The sequence below is a fragment of the Zeus faber genome (genome assembly GCF_960531495.2).
Source record: "Zeus faber genome assembly, chromosome: 8".
NCBI lineage: Eukaryota > Metazoa > Chordata > Actinopteri > Zeiformes > Zeidae > Zeus > Zeus faber.
Genome location: NC_137195.1, coordinates 23,008,335 through 23,030,453, shown reverse-complemented (window position 1 = coordinate 23,030,453; position 22,119 = coordinate 23,008,335). Strand labels below are relative to the sequence as shown.

The 22,119-nt window shown below is 42.4% G+C and overlaps 1 protein-coding gene across 1 annotated transcript; it reads right to left on the bottom strand.

Moving 5' to 3' along the window:
* Positions 1-356: 356 nt before the first annotated feature.
* Positions 357-14,069, bottom strand: LOC307233878 (basic helix-loop-helix transcription factor scleraxis-like). Its single transcript, XM_080005336.1, has 3 exons — positions 12,955-14,069; positions 12,338-12,554; positions 357-1,070 (listed from the first exon to the last, which is right to left on the bottom strand). The coding sequence occupies exons 1-3, from the start codon at positions 13,434-13,436 to the stop codon at positions 1,032-1,034; spliced, it is 738 nt and encodes a 245-aa protein (XP_079861462.1). The 5' UTR covers positions 13,437-14,069; the 3' UTR covers positions 357-1,031.
* Between the last annotated feature and the right edge of the window lie 8,050 nt (positions 14,070-22,119).

The following is a 22,119-nucleotide window of genomic DNA, read 5'->3' as shown; positions in this document are numbered from 1 at the left end:
TCTAGTACTTTTTAGTGGTCTAGTACTGTTTCGGGGTCTCATACTTTCAGTGGTCTACTGTCTAGGGGTCCTGTACTATCTCGTGGTCTACTACTCCCTAGTGGTCTACGACTTTGTAGTGTTCTCGTACTTTCTAGTGCATTTGTGTGAGGATGGATAGATAGATAGATAGATAGGTAGGTAGGTAGGTAGGTAGATAGGTAGGTAGGTAAGTAGATAGATAGATAGATAGATAGACAGACAGACAGACAGAAAGACAGACTGACAGGTAGGTAGATAGATAGATAGATAGATAGATATTGAAGCAAGACACTATAAAAAATAGTTCCAGATATACACAAATATTTATTGGACATCTTTACTTATTTTCCAGCATTAGGGCATTTAAAAATATTTTGGGAAATATCAGCACCACAAAGGTTTTGCATGATTTGTTCTATTTTGTAATACTCCCAGCCATTGTCATAATCTGTTTGTTTGACTGAGGAGAATCGTCATTGTGTGAGTTTGATTAACTGTTAAATATCATAGTTTCCTTATATAATGTTACGTCACATAAATATACATTTATATCTCAGTTTACACAAAAAAAACACACAGCATTTTAATGAATACAACTTTGTATTTCATGGCAGATATGTTTCTTGTGTTTTCCCGCCATCTCTTCAGACTCATCGTTTGAGTTGTTTGGTCTTTGAACAGCAACAGTAAAAAAGTCAGTCAAAAGATGCTGCTAAAAAAGTTCCTCAGGTTCTTGGAAAGTATGTGAAAATACTTAAAAAAAAAAAAAAAAAAGTATGAAAAACGATAAGCATTCGAAAAGATGTTGAAAGGTCGAAAAATGTGGCATGGCGCATTTTTAAAAATTCAAAACGACAGTACCACTTAAGTACCTCCAAGGTCCTTAACTCCCGCGAGTCTTTAAAAAAAAAAAAAAAAGGGTCCCCAAGAAGCACCGTTAGCACAGTGTTTGAGTCCGATATGTTGGACTGAGACACATTTGCTGTGTGTGATGGAGTGAGGCCTCGGTGTTAGCTTCTGATGGCTGTCTTCCGGTCTCTGTCTTTGTTCTGAAAGACATAAAAAGGTTACATTTAATAAGCACCACCTGGAGTGGAAATGGATTCGGAGAATAAAAGGAGGTTATTTTCACGTCGGAACAAGGTGTAAAATCAGAATTGTATCCCGAGAGCATGACTGGATCTTATTTCTCTGTTTTTTTGTTCTCTTGTCGGGGAAAAGGTGTGTAGCTTACATTCAATTGTTTCATTGAATTCTTTCTCCCAAAATAAAGCCACAAACCACAAGTATGTTGCCTACAAGGACCTTACTCTTTCCCAGTGGTCGTACTCAGACTCAGACCTTTTACTTGAGTAAAAGTACAAATACCTTGACGCAAAATTACCTGGTTGACATATATCCTTAAGTAAAGGTTTATAGCTATTGCTGTAAAATGTACATGCTGTAAAATGTAGCGGCTGCCCTGATATAACAAAGCCTATAATTCAGCCCGAGTGTATCTTTTTTCTGCAGATGAGTGCTCAAAAAATAATAGTAAAATAAATAGTAGGGGTAGTCATTTACACACCGATGTGCTAGATATCGAGTAGAGTTAAAAAGTATAGACATAGTTGCGTACGTGGAGTTAATGTCGAAACTTTTCAACGCTTTGTATTCATTGTTAAGGAGTTTCTCTGACCTTTCTTAGAAGTCGCCACCTGGCGCCATATTAGCGCTTTTTATTTTTATTTTTTATGATTAGTTATTGTGGAGCATTGTTTCACAGCATTATTCCTTACATTGTCCTGCTATATTGTGCTTGCAATCATTGGTCCACGGTAAAAAAATAAAAAATTAGAATAAAATCACAACCCTTAACTGCCTGTATTATGTGTGAAAGTATAAGGGTTGTGGATGTGCACACACACACACACACACACACACAACACACACACACACACACACACACACACACACACACACACAGACACACACACACACACACACAAATCCACGCACTAGCATCCAGACTGTTAACTTAGACAGTGTTTGCACAGTGACCTCACCAGCTGATGTATGATAGCATCGCATGATATGCCGCTCATTTATCTATGGTATCAAAACAGAACAGCCTTGATTTCCTGGCTGGCGAAGAGGCTTTCCATGCAGTGGCCAGGAAAATAACATCACATTTTCCCCCCTCTCACCTCTACTCCTCTGGCTCGGTCTTTCAGGCTGTCCACTTAAAAAACCTCACTTTTCAGCCGGCACTCAAAGCATTTTGTTGACCAATCAAACAGACCGTGGAAAGGAATGGACGGCGTGCAGAAATTTCACAACCCTTCCCTGCTAACTAATACGCAGGGCTGTCATCTACTGGGCTGCTAGAAATTAATCATTTGTCGATTCCTTTTTTTCTTTTTCTTTTTTTATCAAGCTTATTTAATTTAGCAACCCAATTGTTAAATTTCCAAGTTGTGTAGTACGTTGTGAGTTTAAATCAAATGAGTGTTTTTTTAAAAATGGCTATTATTATTCATGTGAGGGTGGGGCACCTTGCTACAGGCGAGCAAAAATTGTTTTAATAATTCTCACAAATGGAGCAGCGGGTTAACTGGAGAATCTCAATGATTTGATACATTTATTTGGGTCACACAACTTTCCCAAATGAATTAAATATGACATTAGTTCATTGACAATGCTGTGAAGAAAAGAAAATGCAAAAATGCAAAAATGGAGAATTCACTCCTTTTTTTCCCTCCCGGCCGGATTGCTCTCTTCGTCTGCGTTACTCCTCTCCTTTGCTCACTTCTTTCCCAAACGCTCCTCTCTTTTTCCATTTCCTCCTCCTTCTTACCCCCGAGCCCCAAATTTCCTCTCATCAATACAACACCTGCTTCACATTTCCCATCAGACTGTGTAGGTGTAGCTGTAGGTGTTTGGAATAAGTTGTACGACTGACATCAGGCGAAGGTGAGTAGGTGTTTGGACTCATATTAAGGGAGAGGATAAGGATGAGATCAGTTGGTATTGGGATGTAATCAGTCCTCCCACGCCGACTAAAATGTTATTAACAATGTGAACTATGTAAAGGATAATAAGCCCCTCAGACCCCTGATCACCCTGGCAGAGGTTAGTTTGTGATAACATTGAAAGTGATTTCAAATGATTTTATAACCATTATGCCTAGTTTAAGAGCTTTCAATAAAAGTCTCTCAGTTGTAGGCTGTATTAGCATTAGCATGTGGGCGGCGTGATGCGAGGGACGTGAATCCAGGCAGAGAACTGGTTGCCCGCTAACATAATGACAATTAATAATGAAAAATGTCATTATTTGGAAAAAACTGATTATAATGGCTGCTATTGACCAATCAGAATTGAATGTTCCACACAGCCGTGCAATAATAGTAGTTGATCGCGACGGACACAATCTGTTTGTCAAGTCTTGAGATAGTCAAGTCCCGATCTCCTTCGCTAATGTACGGTTTCAGCACTTTTAGCCCAATATCGACCTTATGTGGGTATTGGTGCACCACTAATGTTAGGGTCTGATAATGAAAAAAGTAATTGGCAATAGAACTGCTCCCCCCCCATGTTTAGCCACTGTAACTGAAATAAAGCCATCCCTGCAGGGGGTTCTTTTCTAGCCAAGGACCCACCCCCTCCCAGTGAAATATACTGGATATTTTTTTGCAGCAGACCCACTAGGAATACGCCCACGACCCAAAGTCTGTCGCGAGTTGCAAGAAGCCATAGATTAGGCTTTAAAGTCTGGTATAGACCAAACAAGACGAGGGGGTGTTGAGCTGGCCATGCTAGTCAAAACAACCTCCCCAAGACTAATAGGGCATGGTTGGATGAAATCTCTCTCTCTCTCTCTCTCTCTCTCTCTCTTTTCCCTTTGCGGTCTCTTTCCAAACACACACACGCACACACACACACACACACACACACACACACACACACACACACACACACACACACACACACACACACACACACACACACAAGCACTGACATACCGGTGAATTCTCCCGGGGGTGATTTGTCAGACACTAATAAGATTACCTGATGATATTTACTTTAGATACGATATAACGATATAACCATTCTGGAAAACGGTGTTATTGTTTTATTTAGGCTAGACGAGCCCGTTCTCAACATAAATTCAGAGATGGAAAATAATCAACCCTCTTCACGGCATCCGATCAACGCTGAAAACATTTCATCTGCTTCGAATCCCTAAGATTGTTTTTTGGAAACCTAATCCCGGGGTGTTGCTTTACCTATAAGCCTGGATTTTCCATGCACTTTCTCTCTCTCACTCTCTTCCTGCGTTAAGCCACTCTGTCAAACACAAACATCTAATTTAGTCCCTGGCAGCTTCATGAGAGGAATGACTGGTTGGAAAAAATAATTCCACTTGGGCACTGGCCTGAAAATCATATAAGGAGATTGGTATTCATCCATGAAATAAAAACTGACATGTCTCTTAAGCCTGCAGATTTTTTTTTATTTTTTAATCATGTTAAAAGAAAGAGAATCTACGTAGGTAAATATTAGTGTCCCAAGGGTCCAGTATCAGTTTTTTTTCCCGAGTGATCAAAGTTATTGTGAAAAATGTATACACATCAAGTCAGGCTCTATGATAAATAACACATCAGTGGAATCCAGACGTTAAATTAAGCTAACTAACTCATCGGACGCTCCGCAGCGTGCTATTATGTGGCTTTGGAAACATCAGATATGAGTTCCACTTCACCGTGTGGTTCACTAATAGGCATTGTGAGGACTAACTTGCTTGATTTATACAAACCTTAAAAGACCTAATTTAGATGGATTCTGCACCAGCCAGCACTGATATACAAGATTTGAGTCATTTATTGCTGCAATTTACTAACCGGTGTCAAAACGACTCCAGAATATTCCTTAGATGACGTACAGCATTACCCATGCCTGTCGAACGAACCAGCAATTTATCCTTTGCATTGAGATGTGTGTTGTAGCCGATTAATCAGTTTGAACTGATAGACCCTTTTTTTACCGTCTGTCAAACAGTTAAGGTTAGGAGTGTGCTATGTCGTGCAATAGTAAATTCTGGTTGGTTACTTCAATTTGCTAATTGCTGATGTACATCACGACAGCACTCTGTGCGAGTTGCTCTGCACGCTGCACACTTGGGAGTCGGGAAATATTTACATGTTGCTGAGCAAAACCTTTCTTACTTGATGGAATCCTGAAGCAACTTTCTTTGCTGGTGGAGCCGAGTAAACAGCAAAAATCCTAATCCGTCTGAAATTACCGCCACGTGAGAAATGGCTTTGTTTAGATAGCTGACGTATAAAAGCACGATCGGACTGGAGGTTGTGCTGTATGTCGAGCGGATTCACAGTATAACAGCTGTCGTGTGATACTGCTTAATTTTGGCTTCATTTCTAAGAAAAGTCCAAAGAAATGTTGCTTCAATCCAGCTCCATCAGCAACTGTGTGCTTAATGACTTAATGACATGAGAATGAGAGTTTTACTAATAGATTTTGTTAGCTATTTGACCCAGCAAACCTTAATTGGAGTCTAACTGTTTCCATCTGTACCAAACTTTCAGATGGACAGATCCACACACAGACGTTCTTTTACACGAAAGCCGACACATCCATACCAGCGTTTTTTCCCTCCGATATATGAGTTTTTTCAGACAAACTTGTTTTTTTTTACAAGGCGCAGCAAACAGACCAAAGCCTTGGTTCTCTTTATACAGTAGCTTGGCATGAAATTTCAATTCACTACAACAATCAGCAAATGAGGGTTATTTGGTTTTAATCTACGACCTCAAAACAGCTGCATTTTGAGCACCCGGGTGACGTAATGCTTCTTTTCCAGTGAGAAACAGACTAATAACCAGCCGACTGTAGAAACCACAGTCATTAGCACGCTGCTACCCAGGCATCAAAGCTCCGACAATACACGGCTCATTCGTCCCCCTAAAAAACGACAAACAAAAAAAAAATGCTGTGAAGTCACTATACAATCTAAAGCAATCTGTCTAAACTCTGAGGATAAATAAATATATGCATTGTCCTGTGGAGTCTCTCTCTCTTTATCTCGCTACAGCCCTTTGCCTTTACTCCTTCTCGGAGTGTGGACCATTATTTTGGAAAGTGTTGAAAGCTGAACCAGGGGCCAAATGATTAATCATTTTTTGCTGTGTATTTGACTTCCCCTTTTCCTCGCTCAAAGAAGCAGAAAGATCTGTATCTTGGCTGACAATCGGCTATAAGGAAAATTATATGTGTGCACACACGCACAGAAGTGTCAGTGTGTGCCTGTGTTTCTACAATGGCGTACATAGGAATGACGCGCATGCGTAACCTTACCATACGTGTGTGTGTGTGTGTGTGTGTGTGTGTGTGTGTGTGTGTGTGTGTGTGTGTGTGTCTGTGTGTGTGTGTGTGTGTGTGTGTGTGTGTGTGTGTGTGTTCACGGCGAGGGCGTTTCACAGAGAGCGGTTTCCAGGCTTCTTTAACATCGCCATCAAAGCCCAAAGTCAATGTGTTTCTAATAGCAGCAGCTGAATTAAACACTGGCTCTACAGGCCTCACCAGAGGATAAATCATTTACAGAACAATTAGCTCATTTGTTGCTCCACTGTGGACTGCCAACGACTTCCAGACATAGGGGCCACTCCACTCCACACACGCACACACACACACACACACACACACACACATATATACATATATATATATATATATATATATATATATATATATATATATATATATATATAGACACACAGGCACATGTTGGAACACAAATATACACACATTTTACTCACTTACATTAAAAGGTACACACATACATACACCCACATTTTCTTTATCTCTATCTGACACATAGACGGTAGTGTCACAGCCACACAGGCTTACATGCTGAAAGGACGCTTGGACACACACCACACATGTGCGCGCACACACATACTCACACACAGTGGGACGATCACTTGAGCTCTTTGTTTTCCTGTACAGGCAGCTTTCTAAGCACCCATGAAAAAAAAAACCCACTTATAAAATACTTTTACTGTCTGGGTTTTATTAAAATTATTCAAAATATCAAACTAAAACTGATTTAGTTCTAATAGATTTTCCGCCAAAAAAGCATATTGGAAATACACGTCACAGTACAATTTCACACATTACGATACATTTTCACTTAGTATTCCTTTTTAATTGTGACCAAACAAAAACAGCAAACTTCTGTTCTTCAGAGATTTCAATTTTATATTGTAGCTACAACCTAATAACAAAAAAGAGCTTCCTCACAGACTGTGTTCACATGCTTTCATTTTTTGCTTGCATTTTTAGTTAATTTTTAGGTTTATTGTTTATTGACATTTATTTCTATCTCTTTCTTTTTTATACTGATGACTTTATCTTTTAAGACTATCTATCTATCTATCTATCTATCTATTTTTTAAAGTAAATTGCAGATTAAATAAAATAATTATAATAAACAACGGACCTGGGCTTGCTTCGGATCCAAAATTCATTAAGTAAAGAATTAGATCATCACAAAAAAACAAAAAACATGCCTCAAATCTTTGCAAAAATCGATGAATGAATGAAATTAGCACAAATGCTGTAAATTGCAGGGTCAACTGACTTAGAAAACGTCGAAGTAAAAGATATGTTTCAAATGTTGCCAGAACTAGAAATACTTTCTCGCTAAAACTGAGTCCTTTAAATGAATTCCAATCTTATTTAATTGGGTTTTGCCACAGTGCTTATCGGTGGCCTTGGAGTGCGCCGATAACACCAGTCAGGTGTCAGCTGTGGTAACACTTGATATTCTTGCAAGATCACAATAAAATAGCTCTAGGCAAACAATTTGATCTCAAGCGGAGGTCAAACGGAGTTGTTTGAGCCAAGGTAATTAAATAAGTCGTACAGCTCCAGTCTCCCTGTGGAAGGTTAAAGCCAGGTAGCTGACAGCTGCTCTGATGAGCGGCGGAAAAGAGGTTTGGAGCAGGACACGTGGATAAATCAAGCAGACAGCCCTGGGATTTGGGAACACCCCCCAAGCACACCTCGTTCCTCCACCCTCGGCCCTGCGCGTTTCACAAGAGATGGAGTCGATGTTGGTTCCCCCTCGCACTGTGTGTGACGCATCTCAGCACAAACAGCTGCTGTAGCGTTGTCGGGTCCCCAGACTCGCTCTATTTCGGTGATTCAGGGATTAGCCCCGGTCAGACCTGCCCTCCGTGCTACAAAGGAACCCTCATGTGAAGATACATTTATTTTAGACATTTTTCAACTGTACCTTTTTATTTTTGTATAGAATTTACATTTTGGGATGTACCGATTCTACTTTCACCACCAGATGTCAGATATCAGAGATCATATTATAGATCACATGCTTTCTAAAAGTGTTTTCTAAAAGAGTAAATCAAGTCACTTTTCTCTGATATGTGGTATATTTGATTTGACTCTTGCTATTGGGTTTTGCATTCGGAACATTCTTGGAAACCCATCTTAGCGGCTGGTATTGGATTGATGAGAGATGCCAGCGAATCCGTAACCAATACACAAGGACACTTTAAAACAAGAGTCAATATGTAGTAATTGCTTCTCATTCTTCAAGGTGATGATAAAGAAGAAAATAACCTGAACCATTGAAGGAGCTCTGTGTAAGATTGCGCCTCTAGCTGTTGACATGGTGAGTAATCCACCTTAAATTGCATACATGGCTCTCAATTTTTTTACTCCATCACCAAGCACAGACATGCAAGTGTTGCAGACGTAATGTGGTAACTGCTTTAAAAAAAATTGTAATTCAAATTAATTATGTTAAATGTTGAAACGCCCAGCCCAGATAGTGCACCACATTTATCCTGATCTATAACAAACAGTAAATATGTTCTGAGTGGACTTAAGTGTTACAGCCTCATACACTTACAGGGAGGGTAAAATTATTAGTTTGTTGCCCTTTTAAGTTTGTTTAATCCCCGTGTAAACAGCTAGCGGAGCAACACTAGAGAATCTTACATAATGAACCTTTAAGTTCCATCATTCATCATTGGAGATGAGAAATAAAAATACACATGAGAATATTGAAGCTTATTCACATTGCCTTTTTTTTTTTTCTTTTCAAAGTTTTTATATGATTTATTGGGAGATTTCTGTGGAGTTAATCTCTTTCAAAATTACGATTATTTTTAAACAACAATCTTATGTACACATCGTACATAAAAACATGATGGATTCATCTCTGAGGTTACTGGTTTAAAGCCTCTTGACAGCGGTGATGGACCTCACCGACCAGGAAAACATACAAAGGAGAGCGCTCGGAACACAGCGGTCTCATTTTACCTTCGCAAGCCGCTTCCTCTCCGTAATCACCCCGCACTGGCTCTGCCCTTTAGCCCACTTAAATGTACTGTACAGCCGCCCTTTCCAGGGAAAATGAAATGGTTCTCAAGTTCTCCACATCAGACCCAATGGTTTAAACTTCAGCTGAACCTGATGACGCTCATACTTCTCCTCTAGGTTAAGAAAAACAACTTTTTATGTTGGACCATTTTTTTTACACCTGACACACTTTTGTTTTAGTAGCAGAAGCATATCATAAAAATTAGATTATTGCCTTCATTTCCCTTCATTTCCCCATTTCCAAGGTGCTTGTGGCCGTTAAAACTGTGTTATTACTTCTGGTCTGACTAGGTCTGCTGAAAGAAATGCAGAAGTACCTTTGTATCATAGCAATCATGTTTTCACTTTTTGTGAATAGATAGAATTAGACATAAATTACATTGAGGAAAAAGGGAGTCATATGTTATATATTACTGCAATATGGAAACCTCGACATGAACATTTCTTTTCAAACAGCATGAATTCCCAGACTGGCAGTCCTGGGACATCAGCAGCAGATGGTGTTACACAGCTCCTAGTGACTCCTCTGACCTCCACCTCACTGATCAATATGGCGGGGGTGGGGGTGGGGGGGGGGTGGTTGGGGGGCTGGGGCGCTACCTGTCGAGATGATCCTCAGCCTCAGTTGACTTGAGCTCTGCAGTCTCCCGGCTCGTCTAGCTTATGAACTTTTGGAATCTTGGACCAGTGGGGTCATGGTATGGTGCAGTTGATACAATATAGACTATACTATATATACAACAGTATATGTTAGACAGTGTATTCTAGACTATGCACTGTGGACTCCTCCTTCCTTATACCACGTGGATATACATAGTGGACTATACGACCACTGGATTGGAACGTACACAATTTGCTGGACATTTGCCAAAATGCACTATTCCATTTGTTGCAACAATTACTCCACATACACACAATTACTCCACACCATTCATATACAGTATATATACAGTATATATATATATATATATATATATATATATATATATATATAAAGGAAAAGCACATTCTACACCCCACAGTACTTTTACAAGGTTAAAGGAAGCGATGGTTACTGGGTGAGCTGTGAACTAGTTGTTTTTTGGAAGTAGTCAATTGTTACCTGCTGTTTTGCCAAGCTTTCAGCATATACTGCATGTGTGCCCGTGCTTCTGTCGGAAAACAAATGCAATTGCCCCACAGGGACAATAAAGTGGCATGAAAACACAGAGGAATGAGAGGGGGGGGGGGGGGGGGGCAAGGGATAAAGTAAACATGAAAGAATGAGAGAAATAGAAATTCAGTTAGAGAAGAAGAGCGAGACGCTCGGGGGAGGCAACCATATAGCGGTGAGAGGCCGAGAGGTGGAGTTCAAGCCACGGTGGAACTGCCAGCTATCTCACAGCTGTAGGTGTCTGGGTCGAAAACACTGAGGGGGTCTGTGCTTTCACACGGAGAGTGTTTTGGCGCAGAGGTGTGTATGTGTGTGTGCGTGACTGAGGGGGTACACTGCGGAGACTCAGGTTATCCCCCAGCTAAGGGGTCTCTGGGTTTAGACACTGCGGAGGGTATTAGCTTTCACACACTGCTGGGATAATAGGGAAGCCTGCCAGATGTCAGCTCCTTGGCCATAAATCCTGCTAAATGGGCAGTGGCTAGGCTGTGTGTGTGCATACTGTATGTGTGTGTGTGTGTGTGTGTGTGTGGGGTTAAAGTGTAGGCCTCCTGCAGAGTTGACCTTGCCTCTATCGATAGCATGGAAGCCATTGGAGGAGTTGTGCGCTACGGTCACTTCGCTTTCAATTCTGTCAAATGACAATGTGAACAAATGGAATCCATTAGTAGCAACAGTCTTTGCTCTTCATTCTTGCTCCATACACACACACACACACACACACACACACACACACACACACACACACACACACACACACACACACTCACACACACACACGCACGACAGCAAACCTTTGATGGCCAAACTTTTCTTTGAACGCAGTCCTGGATGAAAGTATCCTCATCACATTTCTTCGGTAGAGCACCATTTTGCCACTTTTTAAGTTCCACCGCAATTTCAGCCACTTCCACTTCTATTACTATTATTAATCTTAATTGAAGACAACAAATCACCTCATCAGATACTGAGCGGCCAGTAGAAGTTATAATGCGGAGTGAAGACATCATTGTGAGACTTGAGGCCACCTGCCTGCCCATCTCTCTCTACCTCCCTGTTGTGTGACTTCAGTTGTTAATAGTCCACAAGATATATGCCCGTATTTACTGTCATGTCCTATACGTGTTAGAAGCTACTCTGAACTTAAAGGCCACCTGCTTGAGTAAAACCAACTCTCAACAGTACAATAATACACAGACTTTCACCCCCAAAGAGGACTTTAAAGCGCTTCTCCTTTTAATATCCCCAAGGGCCAATCTGTTTTACAGCTGCACTCACTGATCTCAGGTCAGCTTTTAACATTAAAATGACCCGAAACCAACGCAGAGTTTCCCTAAAGAAGCTCAGCCTTCGCTCTGTGATCACCTTTTCCACTGACCTACACCTGCAGCTCCCAGCTAAATTACAATCCTTCCAGTTAATTATTCGATTGGTTTATTGGTTAAGTCAGGGGGAAATGTTTCTGTCCTTTAACGGTGACAATAGTTATGTTTCCATCCAGATACTGGGCGAATTTGAAAAGTTGTTGACAACTTTTGAGGATTCATTAAGCGATAAGAGGATCTCAACAACCAGCAGTTTTAGTGTCCTTTAATCTCATCTTATTTTCCAGCATTTTGCAGAAGCATTTTAGCCATCTGATTTAGATACTTTGTAGAGTATTAAAGGATATATTTTGTTTTATTGCATTGGATTGGATTTGATATCCTATGTTTTACTATGGACTGTTTTACTATGAATTTAATCTTTCCATTGGCTTACCATTTTCCTTTGATTGCTGAGGCAGAAAGTACAGATGTGCTTTGGCTGAGCGGACTGGTCAGACCCTCGGTTTGGGGAGGAGCTGAGGTGGAAGAATGGAGGGGATGGGGCATGGCAGGGCTGTCCATCATGAAGTCCTTCACCCAAGAGCAAAACATTTCCCAGGTGACTGATGTAGCTGCTGGCCAGTCGTAGCGTCTCAATCTTTGACAGTTTCCTATAAATCCACATTTGAAAAAATGTTATGTTGAGATTGTTTTTTAAAAAGTGAGTGGTTATTGCTCATTTAAAATGGTATAATTTCAACATTGTATTTTTATGAATTAGAGGAAATTACTCAGGAGCTCGAGGAGCTAAATATTTAGCTGCAGGGATACAATTATACTGTTTTGTGATGCACCCACACTGTAATATATTGATACACCCATGTGTATCTTTCTGATGCAGAAGCAGTTAATGACACAAATATATATATATACTACTTTTTCTCAACTTTTCATAATAAACAATCACTCTTGAACTACAAAATTGAAAGTCAAAATGCATTCCAGATCTGTATGCATGCATACATGTGTATCTGTATGTAAGCATGTTTCTGATGAGTGGTGTTGCTGTACCTGTCCGCTGGCTCGGTGGGGATGAGGGTGCGTAGCGCTGTGAAGGCTGTGTTGACAGAGTTGGTGCGGTCCCTCTCGCGAGCGTTGGCTGCGTTCCTCTGGCGGATCTCCACAGGAGCCGCAGGAATAGACCCCGGGGGCCCCAGCATCCCCACATCACCACCACCAACAACAACACCAAGGCCAACACCGAGGCCAACACCAAGGCCTCCAACCCCTCCTCCTCCTCCTCCTCCTCCTCCTCCTCCTCCTCCTCCTCCTCCACACAGTTTCCTCTTCCTGTTCACCTTGATGTGGAAGGCAGATGGAGAGGAGGAGGACAGGCGGAAGGCGGCAGAATGTGTTGAGGAAGACGAGGTGGTGCGCTCCTCGGAGCCCGAGCCCTCGCTCCCATTCTCCTCGTCGTCTTCGGAGAGCAGGGCGATGTCGCCGTACAGGAAGCGACCCGCGGGGGGTGCCGTGCGCAACATGGCGAACGTCATCTTTGCACAACAGTGGTTCAGTGTCTGTAATATCTCACCTCAACACCCAGAAGAAGGCACTGGTGGTTTGAAGTCTGCAGCAAACGCTTGGTGCTGAAAAAGGTTTAAGAAAAACTTCCAGGTGCAATGTCTAAATGTGTCCTTTGGTCCCCTTTTCCTTCCTCAAGCCAGGTGTATAAGGACATAGAGTGGGTGTAGAGTTGCCTCTACAACCCTATCATATGTTTTACGTACTGCCTTCCTAAATGTTGGCGAATCTTCTCGTCTGGAGACAGGTGTGCTAGTGCCTTACCACACACAATGGAGCCACTGGTTCACAAGTGGCTGTAAACCATTTCAGTCCCTTCTTGGTTCTCTCTCGCTGGCTCATACACAGAAGTGTTGGAAAATCCCGCTGCTTCTTCTTTAGTTAATCCTCAGATGTAGCGATAGAGAAGTCATAATTGGTCAAGATGTTCAATTTGGCGTCTGCCTGACTCTCTCTCTCACTGCTTTCTTTTTGTTTTTGTCTTTCTCCTCCCGGAAAACAGTAACTGCTCCTATTCTAAGTTAGACGGCAACCTACCCTCTTCTCTCTCATGTCACTTTCTCTCTTCCTCGCTCTCGCTCTCCCTCCTCCTGCTCAGTGCTCCACGTGTGCGTGCTCTCTGAGTGTTTCCGTCTGCCCCCGGCCTTATAGCTGGTGGGAGGGCCTGGAGGCTCCTCTGCTCCTCCCTTTGAGCTATGTTGGTCCCCGGGCTGCTGTCTCGAAGCAGGCCAGGGAGACCGGAGGCGAGAGGCAAACCATCGGCAGGAGGCTGTTTTGGCTGCACTCTTCTTCTTTTTTATGCATCCACTCAATTCAGGCAGGAATCCACCCGAAGCACACTGCAACTGGGTTAAAACCTTGGAAACCCCATTTGAGTGTGTGTCCAAGTTTGGATACTGGAGTAGAGCTTTGGCTTTGTCCTTCATCATGTCAGTTTAAAATGAAAAATAACAGAAAATACGATACAATTCAAAACACATGCCATTGTTGGTGAAACCGGTGCTTTTAGGGATGTCCAGCATTTAGTGAAATAAAGCTTTTTAGACTCCCATATCTCCCATACTGTGCATTCACCCCCTCTCAGACTGTACTGAAACACACAGCAATATAGGGGAGGCTTAATGGGGGACTGGTGCTCCTTGTTGACCAGCTGGATGACTTCAAGAACTGTACCTCCTCACTAATGCTTAATCTCCTTCTTACTTGGCACACAGTACAGGTATTCCTCACTTAACAACCTACCTGTTTAACGACCGTTCGGACTTACAACCAGCTCCCTGACCAGTCTGTGTTGTACGCTGCGTACAATACCACGGCATCTCAGCATCAAGCATCTCATCGCGCATCACCCTTTATACACAATATATACTATATATACCATATACACTATATATACTATATACAATATATACACTATATACACTGTATACATCTCATCACTGTTCTTAGTCTCAGTCTGGTTCCTGCAGTCTGTCAGTATTCACTACACTAGTGTTCACAATGGCCACGCCCCCTTACCGTGAAATAACACGGGTCCTCGCTTATCGACCATTTCGCTCCTAGGAACGGAACTCATTCGTTAAGTGAGGAGTACCTGTATAAGTATTTTGGTTTCTCAGAGGTGTGCTCCCATTGCTTCATTAATATATTTTCTGGCTACTGACGGTACGCCTATAAAAAGTGTAATCCGCTCAAAGGTAGCCTTACTGGATTAAAAGATTCCCAAGAATGCCATATGATGTAAGTTTACTGACTCCAGGGCTCATAAATACACCTTAAAAATACACAGTAATTTAACACAATTTGACCATGGTTATGATTATAATTATCATTTTCTCAATTATTTGACTTTCATTGACCTTCTTTTCACTTTGTTAACCTGTTAGAAGTTTGTGACAGTAGCGTCAGCAGTCAAAGTCAACTTCACGCAGTGTGCTGTTCCCTTTTGTAGTTGTGAATCAGACTCTGAAGTCTCTGCCTGAAGCTTGGAAAACTGGGCTTATATAGCCACTGTCAAATCCCTTTCTCCTTAAAAGTGTTCCCTTTCGCAGATCTAGTTCTTCCTTCTCGAAGGAAAAGGTATTGCAGTAACTGAAGTGGTGTTTGTAAAGTCGCCGCTTGGAACATTGCAGCTGCTTCCGTGCAGTCCTGCACTCCCCTACGATCTGTCTTCCTCACGGAGCACAGGAGGAATTGGAGTCGACAGTGAGGGGAGTGCAGACAGTGAAGAAAGGACAGAGTCTGAGAGCCAGCAGGAGATGGAGAGCATAAGGAGAGAGATTGAAATTAAAGTTTTCTTCTTTTGATAACAGATGGTGTTAAGATTTGATCTGTTTCCGTGTGTTTGTTTGGTCGAGTCAGTTGAAGCCGAAATTGATACTTGGTGCAATGGTGTCAAGTGGTAATTGCAGAGCACGTGCTTATCTCTCTGCCATTTCACTACCCGCCCAACAGGTTTGTTATTTTTCTCTTGAGTGATAAGACTTAAGAATATGTTAAAAACAAAAAACATTATTGAGAATCTTTTTCCCAGGGAGGATGTCTTCCCTTGATTCTACGTCTTTCTTTAAACTATAGGTTTCATATTTTTCAACTCAGGCCTTATTAAACCAGTGGTTCCCATTATTTATAACATAGCACAACCTCGCTGATTTCTACGCTATTCTTTTGTGAAATTTAAAAGCAAAGGCTGAACTCTTAGAAAAAAAAAAAGTCTCCTTTTAAATCTCCTTTTTGAAAACATGGAATTCAATATTATCAGACAATTTAGTGGTCACAAACGCAGCTTCCTACTGCCAACCTACTGTAGCCAACATTAGGCTCTGGGTGTACTGATGTAATGACTCAAGATTATAAAAATGTTGCAATAGTTATTTATTACTCTGTTTTGTTTTTCACTGGGGCCCCTCCCCCGACCTCAATGTCCATCTGCAGTTCTGACTGGAGTAACAGCGGCCAGCAGTGGTTGCCATGGTTACGGACAGGAAGCGTTTGGAGCAGTCGTGGATGAGCGCAAGGTGGACCAGAGAGTAAGATACATTGTGGGGACGGAACCTGTATTCAGGGAAATGAATGATCATGAAGCCATAAGAACCTGTAGTTTAAGAAGGGTAGGCTTTTTCAACCCAGGTCCCGGAACCTGAAATTGAACCTAATCCGGGGACACTAACATTGCATCATTGCATTGTATCCTACTTGTACAATGGCAATAAAGAGATATTCTGTTCTATTCATTCTGTTGTATTCTATCAACGGAACATAGGGTTACGCTTCACAAGGCTATGCTAAGTTCTTGATCAGAGCCAAAAGAAAATGCAGCAATATTACCACTGACAGCAACTGTAGTTTTCTTCTCAAATTCCTCGGCTGAAACTATTCAGCCCATGCATATTTTTCCAAGCGTGTCCGCTCACCTTGAAGTTGGAAGTGGTTCCAAACCTGCCTCAATCTCTGTGGCCAGTCATTACAAGCTCATAGAAATGCATTAGCATGATCTGTCTGTGATTTGCATATCTCCCAGGAGCCTGTGGCTGCTGTAACACAGTATCCCTCTCTTTTCCAATTGCTGCCTGCAGGCAAGAAAACATTGAGCGGTCTATACTGTGGATCCTATGCTTTCGATAATTGCACATGTCTGAATAGCAGAAAAATGCTGCTAGGATATTTGTATGGTAATAGCGGAATTTATGAAAAACAACATCAAAACGGACCATGTCTACAGTATACATGCTTTGTTTCTATTAGTTTCTATTTTGATCCCTTTTGTATGGCTGCATTTGCCAACAAAAATCGCTGTAATACACAGGTAATTGTATAATTAGCTTTAGATTTGATTTAAACTGCATAAAATATGACTTTGCAGTAAAATGGAAAAAGATACACGAGTACAACACAAGCACCTTGTTGATTGATTGGTCATAGAAGCTTTCAATCCTTACCACTGATTTAGATTGACTGATTTAAGTTGACGTATGTCTTAGTTAGTCTATATCATGAGCGATATATATTTTTATAAGTTTCATTTTGATGTTTTTTTTAAACTGAAGTTGTAAGTATTCAATCTAATATTCTGATGTGAAATAGCATGCCACCATACTGTACCGTAGGAAAGGAATGAAGGCTGTCACATCTGTCAAAAAGTGAAATTGTTTTTGACTGATGACTTTAGCTACACAGGTGTAATGTACCTGAGGACGTCTATTACACTCTTACTATTTCAGTATTAGAAAATCAATTTGATTAATTGATATAGTAAGAAATGCAAAGGTGATTTAACTGTGACCCATCACTCTGCAATCCCAGTGATGTACAGTGCTAGAGAGTTGAGTGTAGTGGAAAAGATGGAAGTGGTGGGATATTGAATGTGGTCCCCGTTTTCTGTTTAAGCCAGGAGTAGTCAAACTCATTTTAGGTCAGGAGCTGGATTGGACTAAACACCACTGCATATTGGCTGGCTTACATTTTTTAAACCGTGGTTCGAGGTCTGTGTGCGCATGACCAACACAGTCTTCTCAGAACTTTCAGGCCAATACAGTTGCTGATCAAGCAACAGCTGAACAAGATGATCAACATGCAACATGCCCTCGCAATGGTGAAATAAGGGAAACATGGAATCTCCCACAGGTAGAAAATCCCTCTCTCATGCTGTGCGACACTCTGCGGGGTTGTCTTACACCCCTGCTTCAAACTAGCTATTTTCTTTCAGAAAACAAATCAGAATACATTTTACCCATCCTATAAATTCAAATGTAGTGGGCATGGCACCAAATTCCAGATAAAGAGTCACTTCCCTTGCAAAGGGAAGGGAACTACGGATGTGCATCTAACATTACGTATAGGTCTTTCAGAGTGGGAGCACCCAGAGGAAACCCACTTGAATGTGGGGAGACATGCAAACCACACCGAAAGACTGGGTTCAGATCCCTCTTCCTGTGAGGTAACTGTGCTGAGCCGCCATGCCTGTTATATGTGTTATACACATTTTTCCCCTAGATATCGGATATATTTTAATATAAAATAACAGATATTTTAATTATTTAGGAGTCATTCCAGTTTGGTTGAAGCAGCAGTCATAACTCTGCATCATTTGCTGTGGTATGATTTCCTGCCAGATAGTACACTTGACCCTCGGAAATGGCAGCCATTCCTATGGGTCTCACTTTGACGTTAACGGTTAACCATCACTTATAGCGATTATAAAGTTAATATTTAACCACCAAAAAGTCTTTGCTTGCAGCTTTAAGTGCTGTTCCCCTTTAAAGAAGCTGCAGTGGCAGCGGCGTCAGCAGCACAGTAGTGCAACGCCATCTGATAGTCATTACCTCTCCTCCTCTCCTCTCCTCCTCCTCTTGTCTCGACTCAGACCTATTATTCATTAGTCTGATCAAAAACACCCACGACATAGCTTGTCCCGGCCGCGCACACATACACACATGCACATACGTGCATGCACGCTCAAAGGCACATACAAAGACATGGCCGCTGGTCCCAGCCCAGCTGAACAATTTTGGCGCGGGGCAGGGACCTGTCAAAACTCGGAAGCAGGTCTGGTACCACAGAGCAAGAGGGGTGGGGGAGAGAGAGAGAGAGACTCAAAGGGATAATCAACTCGGATATTTATTCTAGACCTTGACTGGTCGTTTTTAGCCTTCACCTAAAGTGAGAGAGTGCGAAGGAAGAGAGAGAGAGAGAGAGAGAGAGAGAGAGAGAGAGAGAGAGAGAGAGAGAGCGAGAGAGAGAGGGGATGGGGGTGGGAGAGCTTTCTGGACGGGACATTTCTGGTGCCACCGAGCAGACGTCTGGAGAGGGTCATTACCAACAGTAACTGTCTGCTGTCCTTGCCAAGGAGAAGCTGGAGGCAGGGAAGCAGAGGCCGCCAGGGAGAGAGGAAAAAGAAGCAGCGAGGGAGGGAAGAAATGGGGAGGTGAAAGTGTGGGGGCAGGGTGGGCGGGGGAATAAGACGGGGAAAAGGAGGCAGAAAAGCAAAGGGAAATGAAAGACGGGGAAAAGGAAAGGAGGCGTGTGTGTGTGTGTGTGTGTGTGTGTGTGTGTGTGTGTGTGTGTGTGTGTGTGTGTGTGTGTGTGTGGAGGGGGGGGGGGCTGTCAGAACTGCAGACTCCATGGAGTATTACACAGGGGGGAAAATGGTCGGAAGTAATCCCCCCCACCCACACAGCCACCCCCCCACCGTACCCAATTTCAGCCTCGTTCGGCCTCAGCTCCAGCCGCACTCTAACTCCGTTTCCCAAGAGAACCAGACTCTACAGCTGGCCTTATTAAACTGAGAGAGAGAGAGAGAGCGAGGGAGCGAGAGAGAGAGCGAGAGAGAGAGAGCGCGAACGAGAGAGAGGTCACACAACTGGAAGACATCAGCTGAGGCTGTGCTTGCTCTCTCTAGTTTTTCCGTTCATATCCCCATTTTATGATGGAGTTTCTCACAAACACGCTCGCAGTGCACTGAGTTCAAACACATAGTAAAAAAAAAGCCATTGTTTGATTCGACATCCCTCGTCGTAAAATAATGAAACAAATGCCGGGAAATTAAAGTCTGTGTGACTTTTATCTCGTTTGTCTGAGTGCGTCTGCGAGCTGTCGTCATTGGATCCCGCTTGTACAGGCCTATTAAATGCGGTCTGTGTATCTATGTATGCTTTTTCTGCAATTGGTCAAGTCTTATTGGAAGAGTGTAGAGGAGGCAATCTTTCGCCAAATTCAAGAAAATGTTTTTGCGAAAATGTGGGTCCTTTCCAATAAGATAAATACTATCATACCAATGAAATGTTTATGAACAATTGACATTACAATACAAATATATTCAAGTACTTTTTACTAAAATGTCTCATTTTTATTTATCGACCTAGCAATAGACCAGACCATCCCCTGAGTAGTAGTATTTAGTAGTTAGTATTTGCCTGCAGTAAAATGCTACGCTGGGCTTTTTCCAATAGAACGTCAATAATGTTCCACTCAATTATGGCATCAAAATGAAATCATAGACAAACAATTCTGCAGCACGACTGTTTCAAAATACTGGAAAAATCTGATTTAAATCGTTTGCTGTAGTTTCTACTCAACGAGTCAGTTCAGCCACAAGCTCTGAGAACCAATCCTGTTGCCACCAGCCAGTATTAGTACTGGTCCTACTGTGTTGCTGCATCCCATTGCAAAATCACATACAAGCATGCTAGTTTAAGGAATAGTCACTTTATTCATCCTTGGAGCGAAATTGTAGTTTCATAGCAGCCCACATCAAACACTAGGGCAATATAATACAATACAGAAAATAAATGGCAATACACAATAAACCTTGAAGTTAAAAAGAGGATGGATTTTTTTTAAATATACAATAAACTTTACAATCAACAGTGAAGTAAAATAAAATATGGAATAAACAATAATAAAGAAAATACAATAAAAATTGGCAATGTACATAACATTGCCAATTGTACTTACATCAACTAGAAGATGAATTTACCATGTGCAAAAAGAAGTTAGCAATAAAATAAACCAGAAATATTTAACATAAAGATAAACAATGAACAGCAAAGTTCTGGTGGTCATGCTGGTTTAAGCTTTTGACCAACTCCAAGGAAAACTCAGTTTAACCTGTGGCTCTTGCCGGCTCTCTCTCTCTCTCTCTCTCTCTCTCTCTCTCTCTCTCTCTCTCTCTCTCTCTCTCTCGCTCAATCCTGTCAATACTGGATCAATTTAAAAGGTTTTGATGCCGAACGCTATGGTTGACTCCCAATAATTGAAAAAACTGTTAGTTTCCCTGTGAGGTAGGAAATACCTAAACTTCAGGCCTGTTATAGCTGCTTGACTAGCTTTTCATGGTTGTCAGTGATCAGCCAAACCTAGCAGGTCATTAGCATAAACCAGTGCAAACCATCTTAAGCTTCAGTAAGGTAACAGAAAGGCACGGGATGCACAATGGAGTCACCTATGGCATCGCCGGCCCTCCCAGTGGCAGAACTCAAACTCAGTACATAAACCACACAATAGGCCTAGGGTTTGCAGGACTGGTGGGGTGTGAGCTATGTGGGTAGGGATGTGGCGGGCGGCTGCACTCTTGCCCGGCATGCTCCTGCCCCGACATGCTTCTCGTCCGTTCTGCAATTTTAATACCACTTATAATAGCTTAGAACACATACACTCGCACATTAAATCTTACTCCGAACCACAGTCCACCAGACCAGGGTCTGCGTGACAGGATGGGTTCAAGTGATTCAGGTTCGACAGGCTTGGAGGACTCGCACCTCCACGCCCTGCAATTTTAACTGCAATTACCAACAGCACACACTGGAGCTCTGGGGTTTTCCACGGTGGTGGGGCGCTGGTGGGTTGGATGTGGGTGTGAAATTGCCCAGGTGGGCCCCCTGCCTGCTGGGTTCGGGTCCTGGTGGCTTGAGCCTGGTGCCGGGTGGTTTCTGGCATGCTGCGACCCAGTGGGGCTGCGGAGAGCGCCGCCGGGTGCCTTCTGGGGGCCCCTAGGAGGCCGTTAACTGTCATGGGTGTGGGTAGGGGTACGGGAGGCGGCTGCGGACCTTTGCTCTGCTGCGTGGCTTCGCTGCGGGGGTGCCCCGGGTGCCGGCGGTGGTGGAGGGCCCACATAGTTGGCGGCCTTAGTGCGTCGGCAAGGGGGGGGCTGACATCCAG

Coding starts and splice junctions, on each gene's coding strand:
- LOC307233878 (XM_080005336.1), bottom strand. CDS start 13,436: ATGACGTTCGCCATGTTGCGCACGGCACCCCCCGCGGGTCGCTTCCTG. Junction 12,555..12,954: donor CCCACCGAGCCAGCGGACAG/GTACAGCAACAC, acceptor GTGGATTTATAG/GAAACTGTCAAAGATTGAGA. Junction 1,071..12,337: donor TCAGCAATCAAAGGAAAATG/GTAAGCCAATGG, acceptor TATGTCTTTCAG/AACAAAGACAGAGACCGGAA.